This window comes from Protopterus annectens, chromosome 11.part0, assembly GCF_019279795.1.
Source record: "Protopterus annectens isolate FY-2018-M chromosome 11.part0, PAN1.0, whole genome shotgun sequence".
In the NCBI taxonomy this organism is placed as follows: Eukaryota; Metazoa; Chordata; order Ceratodontiformes; family Protopteridae; genus Protopterus; species Protopterus annectens.
This window is the reverse complement of record NC_056745.1, coordinates 404,035,618-404,056,029: the sequence shown is the minus strand read 5'-3', so window position 1 is coordinate 404,056,029 and position 20,412 is coordinate 404,035,618. Positions and strand designations below refer to the sequence as shown.

Here is a 20,412-nt window from a genome sequence, read left to right as displayed (position 1 = left end):
AGGCAGAGCCTAACGACGGATGCATCAGATTATGCCTGGGGGGCACACATGGTAGAGGCATTCAGGGCACCTGGTCCACAAACCAAAAGCATCTACATATCAATCAAAAAGAGATGCTAGCTGTTCAAAATGCCCTGACAGTCTTCAAGGACCTACTTCATCCGGGACAACAACTGATAATGACAGACAACACCACGGTCATGTGGTACATAAATAAGCGGGGGGGCACTCATTCTTATCCCCTGTGCAGACTAGCCATGGCTTTATGGGACACAGCATTGACATACCAAGTACATCTGCTGGCACAATTCCTGCCAGGAAAGGAAAATACTCTGGCAGACTAAGCAGAAACCTCATGGATCCCCACGAGTGGCACCTGGATCCACAAGTCTTCAGCATGATAACAAAGAAATGGGGACGTCCGGACATAGATCTATTTGCCTTCTTTCAAAACAATCAGCTAAAATGATTCTGCACAAGGCCTTATCACAGACAAGCTTGGAAAGTGGACGCCTTATCTTTCAACTGGACATACCTATCAGTATATGCCTTTCCACCACTGCTTCTCCTCCCCCAGGTACTCCTAAAGGTCAGGCAGGAGAAACTAAAAATGATTCTGATTGCCCAGGACTGGCCACGCCAGTACTGGTATCCAATCTTAAGGAACTTGTCCCAGTTCCCAGCCTGGACCTTACCTCAAATACCTCATCTACTGTCCCAGCACAACAATCAGAGTCTGCACAGCCAACTCAGGACCCTAAACCTGGCAGCATGGCAGATAATGTAGCCATACAAACCACACCTCTCAGTAAAGCTGTGATGGATGGCATTTTAGAAGCCAGAAGGCCTAGTACTAGAAAATCCTATGCTGGGAAATGGAAGAGATTTTGCACTCAAGGAACTGATTCAGCTGTCCCAAATATTCCTCTGATTTTGCAATACTTAACTGAGATGCTGGACAAAGGCCTATCTTTTTCATCAATTAAAATCCATGCCTCTGCCATTTCAGCTCATTACAATACAGAGCCCACCACTCTTTTCTCATCCTTTATTAAGACAGTACCTCAGAGGAGCCAAAAACTTAAGGCCTCCAAGGAGAATGCCAATACCTGCATGGAACCTCAATTATGTCTTGGAAAAACTCACCTTAACTCCTTTTGAACCAGCTGCTACTGCGGCTATAAAGTTCTTATCTTGGAAAACAGCTCTGCTCCTAGCAATAACTTCTGCAAGACGAGTTTCAGAGCTACAGGCTCTCATGGCTGTGGAACCCTTTATCATTTTTTATCCAGACAGGGTCTCTCTGAGAACAAACCCTACTTTTATGCCTAAGGTGGCATCCAGTGTAGCCCTTAACCAAACAATTAATTTGCCAACTTTTTATCCAAATCCACAGAACAAGAGGGAGAAAATTCTGCATTCTTTGGACGTACACAGGCAACTTAGATTCTACTTGAACAAAACTAAAGTTTTCTGAAAGACAGAACAATTACTAGTGGCATATGCCACAGCATCACAAGGAAAGGCCATCTCCAAGCAGACTATTTCAAAGTGGATAGGTCACTGCATTCATTTCTGCTACTCACAGCATGGCAAAACAGTGCCTAAGGGCATTAGGCCACATTTAACCAGAGCTGCAGCCTTTCTCAGGGGAGTACCAACCAAAGACATTTTAGAGGTTGCTACTTGGAGTTCAGTGCATACCTTTACAAAACATTACAATCTGCCTCTTTACTCTAAATCCAGGGCAGGCTTTGCCACTGCAGTTCTGCAGGGCCTCATAGCCGCTCCTAATACAGTTTAGCTCCAGCCCCCCAAACATAGCTTTGGGACTCAAACCAAATGTAATGACTGCAACAGTGAAACACAAAGAACATAGTACAGTTGTGTACACTTACCATAAATGTAGATGTTCGAGTGTATTCACTGTTGCAGTCCAGGTTACCCACCCGCCATCCCCCTTATTTTTGCGGAACTTATCTGTACTTTTCTAATCTATACAACCTAGGTGGTGTATTTGCTTATAGATGAAGGTAAAGCTTATTTTGGTGCATGTATGTTTTATTTACATAATTTTAGCCTACCTTTTTGGGGGCACCTGACATCTGGGGCAAGAAAAACTCTTTTATACCCCTGACGACCTGACGTCAGGGAAGAGGCGACAGCAACTGACACAAGACCCAAGATTTTGGAATTCAAGCCGACTGAGAGCAACCTGCCAGCAGGATAACCCAAATGTAATGACTGCAACAGTGAATACACTCGAACATCTATTTATGGTAAGTGTACACAACTATACTTTATTCAACCTGTCCCAGCAGAGCAAAGGTGACGAGGTTTTTACTCAAGACTGTTTCTGGTACCCAGAAAAGAAAACTCTTGGCTCTCTATCCTGGATCTGTCTATTCTCAACACCTTCCTGGTGGTTCCAAGGTTCAAAATGTTTACTCTCCAACAGCTGCTTCCTGTGCTAGCCAAGGACTCCTGGCTAGCCACCCTAGACTTAAAATAGGCTTATCTGCACATCCCCATAAGGGAATCTTGCAGGAAATGTCTGTTTCAGAGCAGGCTCTATGCACTATCAGTTCTCTGCACTTCCCTTTGGCTTATCTACTGCGCCCAGGGTATTCACAAAATGCCTAGCTCCAGCCATTGCATATTGCAGGCAGAGAAAAATTGAAATTTACCCATACTTGGACGATTGCCTGATACAGGCGGACAGTCAGGAATTGCTACTCCAGCACATGACATTTGTAAAGAGACTTCTAACTTCACTGGGGTACACCATCAACGAAAAGAAATCACATCAGGTACCCAGCCAATAGATTGTATTCCTGAGAGCAAGCTTGAACACAACTTCCCAGATGGCATTCCTCACTTCAGCAAAACAAATTCATTTGACAAACTACTTCAATCTACTGGCCACCAAAACCCAGCTGTCTCCAAGAAAAATACTGCAAGCCCTAGGGTTCATGGCCTCTTGCATTCTGCTAATTCCATATGCAAGACTGCATATGAAGAAACTTAAGTGGTACTTAAAAAGTCTCTGTTGTCAACATTTTCAAGACCTGTAAACAATGATTCCTGTCATTCCTTGCCTAAGGGCAGAGTTCCTTTGGTGGGCAGAGGCCTGCTACCACAACAAAGGACTCCCTTTCACTCAACCCCCTGCCCACCCAAACCCTAACAACAGACTCATCAGACAATACATGGGGGGCTCACATGTCAGGACACTATATTCAAGGCAAATGGAGCCCATCAAAATGAAATGTCATATCAATCAAAAAGAAATGTTAGCAATACAGAATGCTCTGACAGCCTTCAAACGCCTTATTCTTCCAGCACAAGTTTTGATAAAAACAGACAACACCACAGTTATGTGGTACATAAACAAGCGGGGGGGGGGGGTCCATTCCTACCCACTCTGCAGGGTAGCCATGGCTCTGTGGAACACAGCCTTGAGCAATCAAGTGCACCTGCAAGCTAAATTCCTGCCAGGCAAACTAAATTCACTGGCAGACTACTTAAGCAGAAATCTAATGGACCCACACGAGTGGAAACTGGAACCGATATCATTCAAGCTTCTGATCCACAGGTGGGGGGCACCAGAGGTGGACCTCTTTGCTTCCCCTCAGAACTGTCAGTTGAGCAAATATTGCACCAGAACTCCCCACAGCCAAGCATGTAAAGTGGATGCTGTGTTGTTTACATGGGAAAACCTCTCAGTCTATACCTTTCCCCGTCTGCCCCTCCTCTCGAAGGTTTTATTAAAGATCAAACAGGACAAGCCAAGGACAGTCCTGATTGCACCAGACTGACCACGCCAGCACTGATACCCACTTTTGACAGTACTGCCACCATAGCACCTGCCTCAGAACCCCTCCCTGCTGTCCCAGCAGGAGGGCCAGATTTTGCATCCTCAGCTACAAACCCTGAACCTAGCAGCCTGGCTCATCCCCTGAACTCATCATCAGCAACCCTCAGTAAACAGGTGCTGGATGTCATCCTTGAGGCAAGGAGGCCTAGTACTAGAAAATCTTATTCAGAAAAGTGGAAAATATACTGTTCTTGGAGCCAGTCTCAAGGAATGGACACAACTGTGCCCAGCTTACCTCAAATACTAGATTACTTAACAGAAATGCTCCACAAAGGCCTATCCTTCTCTTCAATTAAGATTCATGCCGCTGCCATCTCAGCTTATTATAATAGCGAGCCACCCCTCTTCTCTCATCCTCTGGTCAAACAGTTCCTGAGAGGAGCCAAAAATTTAAGGACCCCCCCCCCCCCCCCAGGAGAGCTCCCACTCCAGCCTGGGACCTTAACTTTGTATTGGAAAAACTCACGCTTCCACCCTTTGAACCTGCTGCTTCAGCAGAGTTAAAATTCCTCTCCTGGAAAACAGCTTTACTTCTAGCCATCACTTCAGCAAGAAGAGTGTTTGAATTGCAGGCCCTTATAGTCGTGGAACCCTTCATTATCTTCCATGCGGACAGGGTTTCCTTCAGGACTAACCCATCATTTAGGCCTAAGGTGGTATCTAGTGTGGCTTTAAACCAATGCATTAATTTGCCAACCTTTTTCCCTAATCCTCAAAATAAAGGGGAAAGGATCCTGCACTCCCTGGACGTGCATAGGCAGCTTAAGTTCTATCTAGACAGGACTAAACCTTTCAGAAAATCTGACCAGTTGCTAGTCAGCTTTACTACAGGGGCAGAGGGCAAGGCAATTTCAAAGCAAACCATTTCTAAATGGATAGCACACTGCATCCATTTCTGCTACAAACACCATGGGAAACCTACCCCACAGGGGATCAGAACACATTCCACTAGGGCTACATCAACCTCTACAGTATTTCTCAGGGGAGTCCCTACCAGGGACATCCTGGAAGCTGCAACCTGGAGCTCTGTATACACCTTCACCAAGCATTACCACTTACCTATCTTTTCTAAATCAAGAGCTGGATTTGCCACAGCAGAGTTACAGGGCCTGCTTGCCAGCCCTAATGCTTCTTGACTGCCTCCACTCATCCTCAACTTTGGGAATCAACCCAAATGTGATGACTGAAACAGTGAAACACAAAGAACATAGTACAGTTGTGTACACTTAGTATAAATGTAGATGCTCGAGTGTATTCACTGTTGCAGTCCTGGTTACCCTCCCTCCAGCCCCCTGACTTCTCTATACTTCTACCTCTTCATTTTTGTTTGGCCATATCTTATAACGTTGGTATTTACTTTCTACTGGGAGTATTCCACACCATGTAATTGATTCCTATTGTGGGGGCTCCTGACATCTGGGGCAAGAAAAACTGATGTAATGGCATCAGCTGCATGTTTTATGCTCCTGACAACCTAATGTCATGGAAGAAGCAAAAGCATCCAACACAGAAATCCCAAGACTCTGGTATTCAGGCCGACTGAGGGCTACCTGCAGGCAGATAACCCAAATGTGATGACTGCAACAGTGAATACACTCGAACATCTGCATTTATGGTAAGTGTACACAACTGTACTTTTGTCTCCTATATTGTTGCTGGATGTTCATCGTGCATACAGCTGCAGTCATAGCAGATGGGTTATCCTGCCGTCAGGCTGGTCCTCGGTCGGCCGAATTCCAAAGTCTAGGTCCGGCGTCGGTTGTCGTCGCTTCTTCCCTGACATCAGTGCGGCAGGGGTATAAAAGAACCAGCCGACGCCATCTTCTTCAGTCTTTCTTGCCACGCAGTGCCCGAAGCAAAAGCAGTTCGCAAGTGCCGGTCGGCCAGTTCCTGAGATTTACGAAAATATTTCAGCCGAAGTCTTCTTGAAAGCTAAGTACCCCACTGGGGAAACTTTTCTTGCCTCAGACCAATGTCAGACAAAGTTAATAATTGCATTTCATGTGGGAAGCAAATATCGCATAAGGATTTCCATTCTTTCTGTATTCCTTGCTTAGGCCCAGACCACGACGTCTTGGCCTGCCGTTTTTGTGCTAGATTCAACAAACGCACTATTAAGCGTCGGGCGGAGTTTGCCCAACACTATTTTGGTAAAAAATTTAATTACATTATGTCGTCGGATACTCAGACTCCAGTTTTGAGTAAAAGACACAAAGATAAGGACCGACATACGAGGTCCGCGACTTCTACCGACACCACGCTAAAGGCGACTACCAGTGCTCCGGTTCTCCGCGAGGCGCCTACGCAGCCCCTTAGTACCGATGACGCTTCATTACCGGTGTCTTCTGTGCCCGAGGTCGCAGGCTCCTCCGCCCCCATTCCGACTACAGATACCACGTGTCTTCTGTGCCCGAGGTCGCAGGCTCCTCAGCCCCCATTCTGACTACAGATACCAACGCCACTCTTGGCGGGGAAACTCAGAGTTTAGACAGGCCTACCACTTCTCAAGGTGTCTTCAGGCCTTCCTCCTTTTCCATTAAGGCTTTCGCAAAATCTAAAGCAGCCATGAAAACTAAAAAACAAGGTCCACAGACTCCCTCTCAAGGCCCCATGCCTAAAAAACAGATGCTCAAAATGGCTGAGGATTTGATTACTCTTATCAGGGGTTCTCAACCCCCCTCGGGCAAAAGGCCCAGATTGGAGGAAGACTACCCTTCCTCAGATCAAGCCTCTATTACCTCAGAACATTCTGAGGACCAGAGATATTCTTATTCCCCTTTTGAAGACTCTGATGCTGAGGAGTCCATTCCCTCGGTCTCCCCCCCTTGAGGACTATTCTTTTGGGGAAACCCTACATACCTTGAGGGAACACTTTCACTAGGAAGGCCAAGATTACTCAGATTCCAAGAAAAGGCTCAGGGATTTTCTCTTGCTTCCCCAGCGCAGGCATCTGGCTATCCCTCCTGTCTTGGATATATTAGATGATGTGTACACAGAAGCCAGCCTCAACCCAGATTTTTTACCTCCAACTCCTGTTAAACCTGACAGATATTACCGGGTTCCTGATTCACACCAGTTCCTATACAAAAGCCATGCTGCTGACCCAGAAACTATTTCACAGGGTCCCAAGGGAATTAAGGCCTCTACTGCTAAAAACCCATTACCTTCAGAGAGAGATTCCAGAGCTTTAGAAAGGTGGGGGAAAAAGGTGTACACCTCGGCCACTTTAACCATGAGGGCATTAAACTGTCAGTTCCATATGTTAAAGTATCGACAGTTTTTGTTATCTCAGTTGAAAAGCAAAATGACACAACCTGAGCAACCAGATTTAAAGGAGTTGCAGGATTTGTTGCATAGTGCAGAACAAGTGGGTAAACATACCTTGCAGTGTGGTTTTGATGCTTTAGAGGCCTCATGTAGAGCTGCTGTTACAGGGTCTGTCATACGTAGACATGCTTGGCTCAAAGAGCAAACCTTACCAGATCATGTCAAAGCTAAATTACTAGATGCACCTCTTCAAAAAGATGTATTGTTTGGTGTTAAAGCTGAGGAGGTACTAAAGAAAATGGAGGAAAAGGCAAGATCAATGCAAACCGTGAAAGATTTCCTACAGGTACAACCTTCACATTTCAGCAGAAACTGGCCTTCAAAAAATTGGTCCTTTCCAGCCACGGACAGACCTCAAAGAGGCAGGTACAGGCGCCCGAGGGGTAGAGGGCAATCTCAAGGATCATTCAGAGCCAGACAATGGCAAGCACCTACACCAAGAGGTGGAGAAGATAGATCACAGTCATTCAGAAAGCAGACACAATGACTTTCCTCTTTGCATGCCAAGCAAAGCTTTAATGGCAGCACCTTTAGGCGGAAAACTGGCATTATTTTCAAAAAATTGGCATATTGTCACAAAAGACAAATGGATCCTGGACATTATAGACAGAGGCTACAGATTCCACTTTCACACCCTTCCAAAAATGAGAGGCATGCCAAACCTGCCACAAAATCAAAGGGCAGAGGCACAAAAACAAATTTCAGCTCTCATGGACATGAAAGCTATTCAAGAGGTACCTGCAAAAGAACAGTGTCAAGGTTTTTATTCCAGACTATTCCTGGTACCAAGGAAGGACAAAGATTGGAGACCTATTTTAGACCTATCCATCCTAAACACATATTTACTCGTACCAAAATTCAAGATGCTCACATTACAGCAGCTTCTTCCCATGCTGGGCAAGGAGTCTTGGCTGGTAACGTTGGACCTCAAGGAGGCATACCTGCATGTCCCTATCAGACAAGATTGCAGAAGATACCTCAGATTTCTTGCAGGTTCAACCCATTATCAATTCTCTGCATTGCCCTTTGGCTTATCTACTGCGCCCAGAGTGTTTACGAAATGCCTGTCATCAGTAATTGCCTTCTGCAGACTTCAAGGGATACAGATATACCCATATCTGGACGACTGCCTGATCCAAGCGGACAGCAAGCACATACTTCTGAAACACCTGCCATTTGTAATAAAACTGTTGAACTTTCTGGGATACACAGTCAAGAAAAAGAAATCAAAACTAATACCCTCTCAAACAATAATTTTCCTGGGTGCCAGCTTGAATACAAACACCCAGATGGCCTACCTCACGTTAGAGAGGCAAGGGCAACTATCTCAATACTTCAGCAAAATGGCAGCCTTCACCAGGCTGACTGCAAGGAAAGTCCTGCAGGCTCTGGGATTCATGGCATCTTGCATCCTGCTGATCCCATGTGCAAAGCTGCATATGAGGAAACTTCAATGGTACCTAAAAAACTTATGGTCTCAACACAGCCACAGTTTGGAAACAATTATACCACTCTTTCCATGTCTTCAAAAGGAATTTCTGTGGTGGGCTTAAGCATGCCAAAGAAACATAGGTCTCCCCTTCTGCATGCCTCAAGCAAATCAAATCATCACAACAGACGCCTCGGGGGCGCCCATGACCGATCAGTGCATTCAGGGAAAATGGTCCCAAAAAGAGAAGCACCCACACATCAATCAAAAGGAAATGCTAGCAGTACAAAATGCTACTATGGCCTTCAAAGACCTACTGCATCCAGGCCAGCTATTGATAAGGACAGACAACACCACAGTGATGTGGTACATAAACAAACAGGGAGGAACTCATTCATACCCCCTGTGCAGACTAGCCATGTCCCTTTGGAACACGGCTCTGGAATTGCAAATCCAACTTCAAGCACAATTCCTGTCAGGGAAAGAAAACATACTGGCAGACAGCCTAAGCAGAAATATGACAGATCCACACGAATGGAAGTTGCATCCTCAAGTTTTCGCAAAGATAACTCAGGCATGGGGACAGCCAGACATAGATCTCTTTGCTACCCACAGAAATTACCAACTGAAAAACTTTTGCTCAAGGACCTATCATTCACAGGCCTGGAAAGTGGACACACTTTCTTTCAATTGGACAACATTGACAGTCTATGCCTTTCCACCTCTTCCTCTGCTGCCCAAAGTTCTATTAAAAGCCAGAGCAGAGAGGACAAACATGATTCTCATTGCTCCAGACTGGCCAAGACAACACTGGTATCCACTCCTGAAGAGCCTGACGCATTCCCCACCATGGATCCTGCCTCTAGTGTCTCTTCTGTTGTCCCAGCACAACTTCAAAACTTTTCAGTCAGCTGAAAACCCTCAATCTAGCCGCATGGAGAATCCCTTGATTTCCCAACAGACCCTCCTCTCCAAGGAGGTGCAGGATGTCATCTTGGAGGCCAGAAGACCTTCTATTAGAAAAGCCTACTCTGCCAAATGGAAACGGTTTTGTGCCTGGAATCAGAAAAAGGGCCAGAATCCTTGGGTAATAAATTTGCCTCGCATATTACAGTACCTAGCTGAGAATGTTAAACAGTGGACTTTCCTTCTCCATCAAGATCCATGCTTCAGCCATTTCTGCACAATACAACACAGATCCTCCTTTATTCTCTCATCCTCTCTTAAGACAGTTCCTCAGAGGGGCTAAGAATATAAAACCCCCAAGGAAACCACCAGTACCTGCTTGGGACCTCAACTTCATTTTGGAAAAACTGACCCTGCCTCCATTTGAGCCATCTGCTTCAACAGAACTGCAATATTTGTCATGGAAAACAGCCTTCCTTCTGGCTATCACCTCAGCACACAGGGTTTCGGAACTACAGGCCCTCATGGCTGTGCAACCTTTCATCATTTTCCATCAGGACAGAGTTTCCTTACGAACCAACCCTTACTTTATGCCAAAGGTAGTATCCAGTGTAGCCTTGAATCAGACTATCCACTTACCTACCTTTTATCCTAACCCGCAAAACAAAGGGGAAAGACTACTACATTCCTTGGACATTCACAGACAACTTCGTTATTTGGACAGGACAAAGCCATTCAGAAAATCCAAGCAGCTCTTTGTGTCCTACGCTACAGGTGCTCAAGGAAAGGCTATCTCCAAACAGACAATCTCAAAATGGACAGCCCACTGCATACGCTTTTGTTACCCATTTCATGGAAAAACTGTGCCTTCAAGCATCAGATCCCACTCCACAAGGGCCACAGCTACCTCTGCAGCTTTCCTCAGGGGAGTTCCTACCAAGGACATTTTGGAAGCAGCCACTTGGAGTTCTGTGCACACTTTCTCCAAGCACTATCACCTTCCACTTTACTCTAAATCTAGAGCAGGCTTTGCCACAGCAGACTTGCAGGGCATCCTTGCTCCTCCTAGTTCCACTTACTGCCTGCCACCCATTTTTAGCTTTGGGATTCTACCCATCTGTTATGACTGCAGCTGTATGCACGATGAACATAGTACAGTTTTGTACCTACCATAAATGTAGATGTTCGAGTGCTAATACAGCTGCAGTCCAGGTTTCCCTCCCTCCATCCCCTCTTGGGACAGGCCTTATGACAAACAACTTCTCATACAACCTGATTGGGGTATTCTTTTATGGTGTATTTGCTTGCAACTACTGTTTTTTGATTATTTTACATTGCATTATTACATAAGTTTATGTTTTGCCTTCCTTCTGGGGGCACCTGACATCTGGGGCAAGAAAAACTGAAGAAGATGGCGTCGGCTGGTTCTTTTATACCCCTGCCACACTGACGTCAGGGAAGAAGCGACGACAACCGACGCCGGACCTAGACTTTGGAATTTGGCCGACCGAGGACCCGCCTGACGGCAGGATAACCCATCTGTTATGACTGCAGCTGTATTAGCACTCGAACATCTACATTTATGGTAGCTACAAAACTGTACTTTTTACTAGTTTTAGATTTTAATTCTGAAATATTTAAAAGTAGTTGACTCACAGGGAAAACTAAAGCATCGTAAAACTTTCTTTCTTAGATACAGGTGGTTGTATTGGTTACAGTTCAGCAGATAGTAGTTGTTAGTTTGATGTATATTACGAGCATTATGCATTTCTTTTGGTCAGAAGTCATGATGTCCTTAGATTATTTGATATAGTACAGTGCATGTTCAGCATTGCTTCTACCATGAAATACTTGTGTTGTGATTGTACTTTGGTGAAGATTATTCCTTTTCCAGTAATGTTCCTTTTCTCTGCCATTATGTTTTGTAGCCAAAATACACATGTAAGGAGTGGGACCCAAATGCACCTCTTTACTGTCAGCCTAATCCAGACTATCTAGCACCAGAATACATTCTGTCTGTGACCTGTGACACAGCTAGTGACATGTACTCTCTGGGATGCATTTTTTATGCATTGTTTAACGATGGAAGACCAATCTTTGCAGTAAACAAACAAGACGTCTTCAAGAGTTTCAGTAGACAGCTGGACCAGGTATTTCATATTGCCTTTGTATTTACTCACTTGGTACATCAGCAGAGTTGCCATTTATAACGTGGTAGTGTTTTATGGAAGAAACTAATAATAGCTCATTTTTGTGACTGATTACTCAGAATTATATACGGTGAAATTCCGAGTTATTTTCAGGTCCATTTCATCTGCTGTGACCAACATATTGGAATAGACACTTTTGCCCTTATGAGCCAGGTAAGCAGAAATAGAGTCCTACACAGTATTCTTTGAAGAAATTTGATGATGTATATATAGCTGTTACATGAGGTGAAATTGTCTATCTCGTCTTTATTCTGTACTGATGGGTTCGGAACCGATCCTCTGTTCTGACTCGGCTGCTTACTAAAGCTCGAGATCTCAAACTAACTTGTGGGCTCCATCCTTATCTCATGATGCTAAAGTGTTTTTCCCATCTTGTTTGCCACCGAAACAGATCGGATCTGTGAGCTAGCTCTGGCTTTGTAGAAACTTGTTTTTTCTTCTTGATAAATTTACTAGTTAGCTGTAAAGGCTAAATTTCCTTCTTTAATGTAGTGTTTTTTGAGAATTCTTATAGTATATTAGATTAGTTAGTGTGTGGTTTGTATTGCTTCAGACCATTGTATTTAGGCCGTATCTTTATAACTGAGTTGATATTCTCGACTAGTTTTTTGTTTATTACAAATAGTTATATTCTAAAAATAAGGAAGTTGTTAAGTTAAATAATCTGTATAGACTAAATTTAAAGTTTTGTAGTTCTCTATATGTGTGTTTTTTGAGGGCTGTTGTATTTAGGCTTTATATAATCCCTATCCCCAAAATTCCTGTTTGCAGTGTTAGACATAAAGGTTTAGTCAGAATAACTGTTTGTTTTCTATATTTAAAACTGATCCCTGGTAACTGGTTTTATTGTTGCCTAGAAATATTATTCAATCGTTCTGAGTGTGTTCTTTCTATCTTTAAGGCCCATTTAAATTAGAAAGCCTTTTGCTTGAATTCCGTTTAAGTTAGAGGGAGAATTTCAGTGCATGTTAATGTGTTACTAAATTGCATGATGTCAAAACAAAAAGAGGTGAAACCATCTGGTTGCAAGAAATGTCCTAATTGTTCCCAAAAAATGTCCGTCATCAACTGAGTGTGTTTATTGTTTAGGGGCGATCCATTTATCGGAGACATGCTCTGTTTGTCATTCTTTTAGCTTGAGAGTTTTACAGGAGTGTAAAAACAAACTTATTTTGAGAGAGTTACTTATGTCTTCTTTTGAGGAAGCCTTGGACAAGGCTCGAAGTCCTCCTGAATCTCATGGTCAGTCCACAAAAAGGTCATCTCCATATACTTCTACTTCATCATCAGAGCCATCGACTAAACATGACATCAGACAACCTCGAAAAAGCCTAATCATGGTAGACCTACTGTCTCGCCTCCATGTGTACCTGAACCGACAACAGTTACAGTCGTCTCACCTGCTTTGGAGCCGGTCTCCGATACTTCAGTTGATAGCATCTGCTCCATCTTCCAGATCCTCCAGGAGCTTATCTGATTTCGATGTGGATCGGGTGGTGCAGAGGTTACTCAAGACACCGGCACTTGCCAAATTGTTGGAACTGACTCAAGTGAGTTCGGAACCGACGGTGCCTGTTCCCTTATCTTCCAGTCCTCCTCTGACCCCAGTACGGGTTTCGGAGCTGGAATGCTTGGCACCAATAGTGATGGAACCGACGGAGCCGAGAACTGTTAAAGCTTCTTTGACTCCTATCACTCTGACTTACCTCGGAGCCTTCTGAAGTACCTAGGAGCCGACACTCACTGGTCGGGGGGATAGGCAGAGACTCTTTCAGCTCTGACTTTATCTCTTGGTGCCTTGGCTCCTACCTTAGCTTTGGAGCCAACTGCCATGGTAATGGGGGAATCCTCAAATTCCTTGGAACTGGAGACTGCCACGGACCATGGGAAGGGGGCCGTCGCAGCCATGAGGGGAGAGCCTAGTCCCCATGGACATCATCACTGTTGGAACCAAGTGCTCCATCCCAGAAAACACCGGTATCTACCTCTACACATTCGATTCTTCAGTAGCAGAGAGACCCTAAGCCTCAGAACACCCCATTTGGTGAGACCTTATCTTTCAAAACCTCTCCGGAATGTCCCACCGAAGAGGTTTCCCGGAAGAAGTCTTGTAAGAGGAAGCATGTAGACTCCCAGGATGAGTCATTCACGTAGGACACAGACCTCGAGGAGTCTTAAGGGTCCCAACGTTCGCCCTCTGAGGATTTATACTTTGCGGATATCTTGGAAATCCTTAAACAAAGAGGCAGCTGGAAGCCCATTACCCCTTCTGATGAGTCCGTGTACCTTAAGGCTTTCGGGTCTCGACCTTCAGCCACCTGGGTGTCCCCGCCTTTTGATGAACTAATAGACTTAGTTTGTCAAAAGGCATGGGAGTCTCCAGATACAGTAGAGCCTGTCCCTCAGAGGCCTAACCAATTTATCACTGCCCCAGATGACAAAACCTTCTTAACCAAAGGAGTTCATGTAGATGCTATGGTGGTGGCAGCAGTCACAAAGAAGGAGCCATACGAGACTTCCACATTTGTCCATCCCCCAAATAAGGAGTCGCGGACAATGGACAGGTACGGAAAGCACATTTTCTTCAGTGGCCTTCACCTTAAGGTCTCTGAATTACCTTATACATTTTACAAGACTTCAGAGAGATGATCTAGAGCTTGGAGATACTCTGCAGGGTACAGTAGCTGTGGGGGTAGCAGATAAGGTATTTTCCCAGCTTGCCACCCTTAATTCAGTTGTTAACTCATCCGTGAGGCTCATTTCTTATGCAGCTGATGGCGTGAGGAGGTCAGCGGGTTCCGGATTTGCCCTAAGGAGACATTCCTGGATGTGCTTGTGCAATTTTGCTGAACCTTTCAAGTCATCCTTAGGCAGTACTCCATTTGATGGCTCGTTCTTGTTGAGGCCTAAAGTCAAGGAAACGCTTACCTGGCGTGAACAAGAATGAAAGACTCTGTCTGCTGTCGGAGTCTGTTTTTCCACGCCTTCTAGACCCTATCCCAAGGGTCAAAAAGGTGGAAAAATGTTGTTCTGTAAAACCCAGAGGGCATTTCAGGACACACAAGGTGAACCTTCCTCCAGGGGCAGAGGAGGAGGTAATAACAGAAGACGCCACCCACGCGGCAGAGGAAGTCCACAGAACCAGGACAACCGAGGATCCTTCTTCAGCAAGCCCCATCAGCAGTCCTGAAAGGAGGCCCGACTGTCCCTCTCTGGAGGCAGTCGGGGGATGCTTATCTTTGCACCCACAAGCCTGGCTGAACATAATGAAAGACAAGTGGGTGCTAAGTATCATATCCAGAGGTTACACAATCCCCTTTTCCATGCCATCTCCATAGATAAAGAAAATTCTGGATGTTTCTTCCAGTCACAGGGAACAAGCACCATTAGAAGTTCAAAAGTTGCTTCAAAAAAGAGTCATCCAATCCGTCCCCGCAGACCAGATAGGATCCGGAACTTACTCAATGTTCTTTTTAGTTCTGAAAAAGACAGGGGACTGGAGACCCATACTGGATCTCAGCAGATTAAACAAATCAGTAAAAACAACACAATTCCGGATGGTCACACTACAGTCAATTCTTCCCTTTTTAGGGAAAGACAATTGGATGTGCTCAGTAGACCTCCAGGATGCATACTATGATATAAGAATGGACAGGCCATCTGCGCTTTTGGCTGAGAACCACTCATTTTCAGTTTCAAAGTCTGCCCTTAGGTCAAACTACAGCCCCCAGGGTGTTCAAATGTATGGCAGTAGTTATGGCTCACCTGAGGCATCTTGGATTCCGGGTGTTTCCTTATCTAGACGACTGACTCCTAACCGCCACCACCAAGCACCTACTGATTCAGGCAAGAGACACTACCCTGAAGCTATGTGCTCAGCTAGGGATTTCAGTAAACTCCAAAAAATCTGCCTTATTGCCATCACAACTTGTCGTCTTTATAGGCATAGAAATAGATACAAAAAGCATGATAGTCAAGTTGCTATCAGACAGAGTTCAAAATCTTTGTTTCCAAATCCAGGACCTCCTCTACAAGACCAAAGTTCAGGCAAGGACAGTCCTAAAAGTATTGGGCATGATAGCAGCAATAATGGTAATTCACCTAGCGAGATTACACATGAGAATCCTCCAGTGGATGCTATTCACTCAATGGTCCATGCAACAGCTACCTATGTTCCATTTCATAACTCTGATGGAAACCTGCAGGAAAAACCTTTGTTGGTGGCTTCACTCTGACCAGGAAACGATGGGTCAATCATCTCTTCCCCTATTCCGTTAGCACAGTGACCATGGACGTTTCCCAGATAGTGTGGGGGGGGACATTATCAGGGAAGAACAGCCCAAGGCACTTGGCAAGACCATGAGGCTCACTTGCATATCAATGTACTGGAAATGAGAGCAGTACTGATGGCGTTGCAAGCATTCCAGGACTCTCTTCCAATGGGTACAATTGTAATACAAACAGATAATATGTCAGTAGTGTGGTACATAAACAAACAAGGAGGAAACCAGATCCTACACACTCTGTTGAGTGGCCCTGAGAGTATGGCAGTGGACAACATCTTCTCAGCATTTTCTAATAGCAACACACATCCCAGGGAAATCCAGAGTGATAGCGGACAAACTAAGCAGAGCCATTCTGATGCCACACGAGCGGTCCCTGAAGAAAGAAGTAATGGGGCCAGCCTTGCTGCGATCTATTCACCACAGCCACAAATGCAAAATGCACCAGCTACTTTGCCCTGATCCCCCATCTGGGGGAGCCCCCAGGGATGCACTAGTACATGATTGGCCCCTGGGAATGCTTTACGGACTTCCTCCCTTTCCTCTAATACCCAAAGTTCTTCAGAAAGCCAGTAGGCTGGGAAGGACCTTGATTTTAATAGCCCCATTCTGGGCTCGTCAGATATGGTTCCCCTTCTTGAAGCCTCATCTTCTGGAGGAGTCTTGGATTCTGGACCCAGTACCAGACCTCCTAACACATTCATCGGGGACTCTTCATCCATCTCTTCACTCACTAACATTGACAGTGCGGCTGCTTCAATTCCCAATATAGTCAGGCTACACAATTTCACCCCAGATGTCCGGCACATATTAATTTCTTCTCATAAGGTTTCTGTGAGAAAACTGTACCACAGTAAATGGAAAAGGTTCTCAATTTGGGCTTCACAACACTTCATTGACCGTTATTCAGCACCCCTTAGCTTTCATTCTGGAATTTCTGCCTAAGCTTTTTAATGAGGGAGTGGCTGCAGCAACTATTCGAGTTCAACTGGCAGCAATATCCAATTTTCATATCGGGAATGATGGTTATTAATATTATGTCTCATAAAATGTCAAAAGCCTTCTTGAGGGGCACCAATTTGCTAAGACCACCTCTTCCACCGTGGAATCTTAATCTTGTTCTTTTCTGCATAATTTTACCAGCCTTTGAACCAGCATCATCTTGCACCTTAAAATTTTTGTCCTGGAATACTGTTTTTCTGGTAGCAATTGCATCTGCTAGAAGGGTTTCAGAGTTGCTAGCTTTGACAGTCAAACCTCCGTACATAGTATTCCATAATGATAGGGTTTCATTATGCACAAACCCTTCCTTTTTACCAAAAGTATGTTCGGAGTTCAATCTGAATCAGTCTATAGATCTACCAGTTTTCTTCCCCAAATATGGCAATAAGGCAGAATACATGCTTCACCAGCTTGATGTGCATAGACCGTTACGCTTCTATTTACATAGAACAAAACCACATAGAAAATCTGATCAACACTTTGTCTCTTTTTCAGAAAACAAAAAAGGTCCAGCAGTAACAAAAAAACTTTATCCAGATGGTTGTCAGAATGTATTTAATTTATTTACCAGTCAGCAGACCAACAGTTGTTAAATAAAGCTAAGGTGCATTCTACCAGATCTGTGTCAACCTCTCAGGCCTTTAAAGCGAGGTTACCAATTCATACCATCTGTGCTGCAGCAACTTCGGCAAGACCTCACACCTTATCACTCATTACAAAGTAGACTTGGCCTTCAGGGATAGGGCCCGTTTTGGTTCTACAGTACTGAAGAATATTCTCCCGTGAGCCATCCAGGAAAGATGATGCTAGGGACGCTGTCCCATCAGTATAGAATGAAGACCGAGATAGGACAACTTCACATAAAGACGTTATGTACTCACCATAACATTCCATGTGAGTTGTCCATCTCATCTTCATTCTCCCTCCAACCCCTTGCCTTGTTAACTCCTGGAGGATCTAGAAGACCTACCGTCCCTTGTAAAACCTTTGATCCTTGGCCAGGTTTGTGTATATTGTAGATATGTATTTCTATAGATAGTGACATAAATTTCATCAACAAACAAGATCTGAGGAAGGCACTGCAGCATCATTGGATAGGGATGGAGCCATGAGCTAGTTTGAGATCTCGAGCTTTAGTAAGCGGCCGAGTTGGAAACTGAGGATTGGTTCCAAACCATCAATATAGAATGAAGACGAGATGGACAACTCGCATGTAACGTTATGGTGAGTACATAACATTGTTTTTTGCTTGCTTGGTTGCTTTGAATACACATAAGTATGTACAAGTTGTGGTACCTATATTGGAGGTTGTTCCTGAACTTTCTTACTATAGGTAGACTTTCCAGACCATGCTGCTTTATTCATTAGTTAGGCTGACGGGTTAGTAAACAAAGTGACATACAGGAAATTTGTAAAATATTCTAAGTCATTTCAAACAAAGGAAGTAATGTCATCAGTGCCATGTATTTAATTTAATTATTTTATTTTACATTTGTTAACTGAGTAGCTGGGATGATCTTAAGACCATTGTAAGCCTTGAGCCGTGTCATAGTTGTTATAGGCCAAGTCTGCAAACAAGTTATGTGCTTATTACATTGTAGTTTTCACAAGACATTCCGAAGTGTAAAGTGTTTACATAGCCTGATCATTGAATAGACAAGTCAAATAAAACTTGTAAAGCTCTTACAAAGAAACTTAATCAAAACTCTTATATGAGAGGCTTAGAAGTGTTTTTTTCCAGTGGATGACAGTATACGGATCAGAGAGAGAAGTAGTTATTTACATTTTTGAAAATCTTGAATTGTATGGATTTTGGTACTTGACAATAGATTTCATACATTACTATTTTTATTATTATCATTATTATACTGTTTAAAAGGCATGAGATGGTCAAATGCAAATGTGCGTAATTATAGTTAATATACGTTTGTATATTTACAGATAGTCTGTACGTAAACAGTATAGAGGGCGGCTATAGTTAATTTAGGACAGCATTGTTGATCACGTATTAGTTGACATGCATTGAGCGGTGTTGGCTGTCACTGTAACTTATAATCTGAAGTAGTTAACTTCATTTGTGCAGCAACCTGTGGGTATCGGATCCGACTTCGGATCCGAGCCGGCAGTTTTCAACAGCTTAGAACCGAGCTCCTCCCTGTACCCATAAACCCCTGCCAACCCAGACTGACCTCAGATTTAGTTTGCCGCACTTGTTGACAGCAGCTGGATTTTTGAGCGCCGTGCTCAGGGCATTTCTTGTGAGAAAGTTAGAAAATGTTTCTGTTTTTTTTGTTCATCTTTAGTTTGAGTGCTGTGTGTTTAGACCCTTTACCTGTTTACCTTAGTTTAAACTACTCTTTAGTTATAATTTTTTTCCCTCCCTCTCCCTCGCTGGTTCGTTAGGGTTTGTGTTGGGGCCTAGCGTGTGTGTCCTACTTAGTTTAAAATGTCGGAGGCCCCAAAACCCATCTTTTCCAAGTGCACCGAGTGTGACAACAAGCTTTCACCGGCTGATGGCCACACTCGGTGTGTTCTGTGCCTTGGGGTTGGACACCTTACCTCTGGGTGTTCCATCTGCGCGGCGTTCAACCCCAGGGCACTTAAGGACCGGAGATCCAAGCTGATCCTGGCGGGTCTTTTGCCCCCAGATTCGGCTTCGGCCTCCAGTCCTTCCGTGGCTACCACCGCGGCTTCAACAGCGGCCACTCCTGCCTCTCTCCCCCCGGCCGGGACTCAACCTCCCACTGTAGGCCCGGAGGAGAGGGAGGCCAGGAAAGACAAGAGAAGGGAGAAGCACCACAAGCGGAGGGCCGAGGCCACTGTTTCTACTCCCCCGGCTAAGTGGTTTTCTCCCTCCAGGGCTTCCCAGTCTCCTCCTTCTTGGATCCGTTCCCCCTGTTTTTCACCGGGCCCTGAGGAGGAGGAAACCCGATCTCCTTCGAGGTCATAGAGGCGGCACTCACATCCCGCCTTGGTGGCCTCATTGAGATCTACTCGCAGCCTTTCCGACGCAGATTTGGACCGAATGATGCGAAGATTCCTCCAGGCCCAACTGCAGATGGGAGTGCTCCTGCCTTTCCCCCCTCCGGGGTGGGAGCTCAACCCCTTTCTTTGCCCCGATAGCTTCTTCTCCGTCCCGCTTCCCGGGTTCGGAGCCTTTGGAGCCAGGCAGCCTTGGAACCGGGGGTGGGTCGGCACCGACAGTCTTGGGTGCTCCGGCGCCGACTCTTCCCTCGAGCCTGTCTTGTCCGTTTTTGTCGGATCTGAGCTCTTGGAGCCGAGGGCTGAGCTTCGGATCCAAGGGTTTCAGTATGCCTTTGGCGCCGACCAGGTCGGAGCATACTAGGCTGTCTTTGATCCTTGATCCGATTGCTTCGG

The 20,412-nt window shown here is 44.9% G+C and overlaps 1 protein-coding gene across 3 annotated transcripts in view; it reads left to right on the top strand.

Moving 5' to 3' along the window:
- Window positions 1–20,412, top strand: part of SCYL2 (SCY1 like pseudokinase 2) — a 1,725,360-nt gene that overhangs the window by 712,146 nt on the left and 992,802 nt on the right. For all 3 annotated transcript variants that reach the window (XM_044087896.1, XM_044087898.1, XM_044087897.1), the window contains exon 6: window positions 11,468–11,689. In XM_044087896.1, the coding sequence (XP_043943831.1) occupies window positions 11,468–11,689 (222 nt within the window). The remainder of the gene's footprint in view (window positions 1–11,467; window positions 11,690–20,412) is intronic.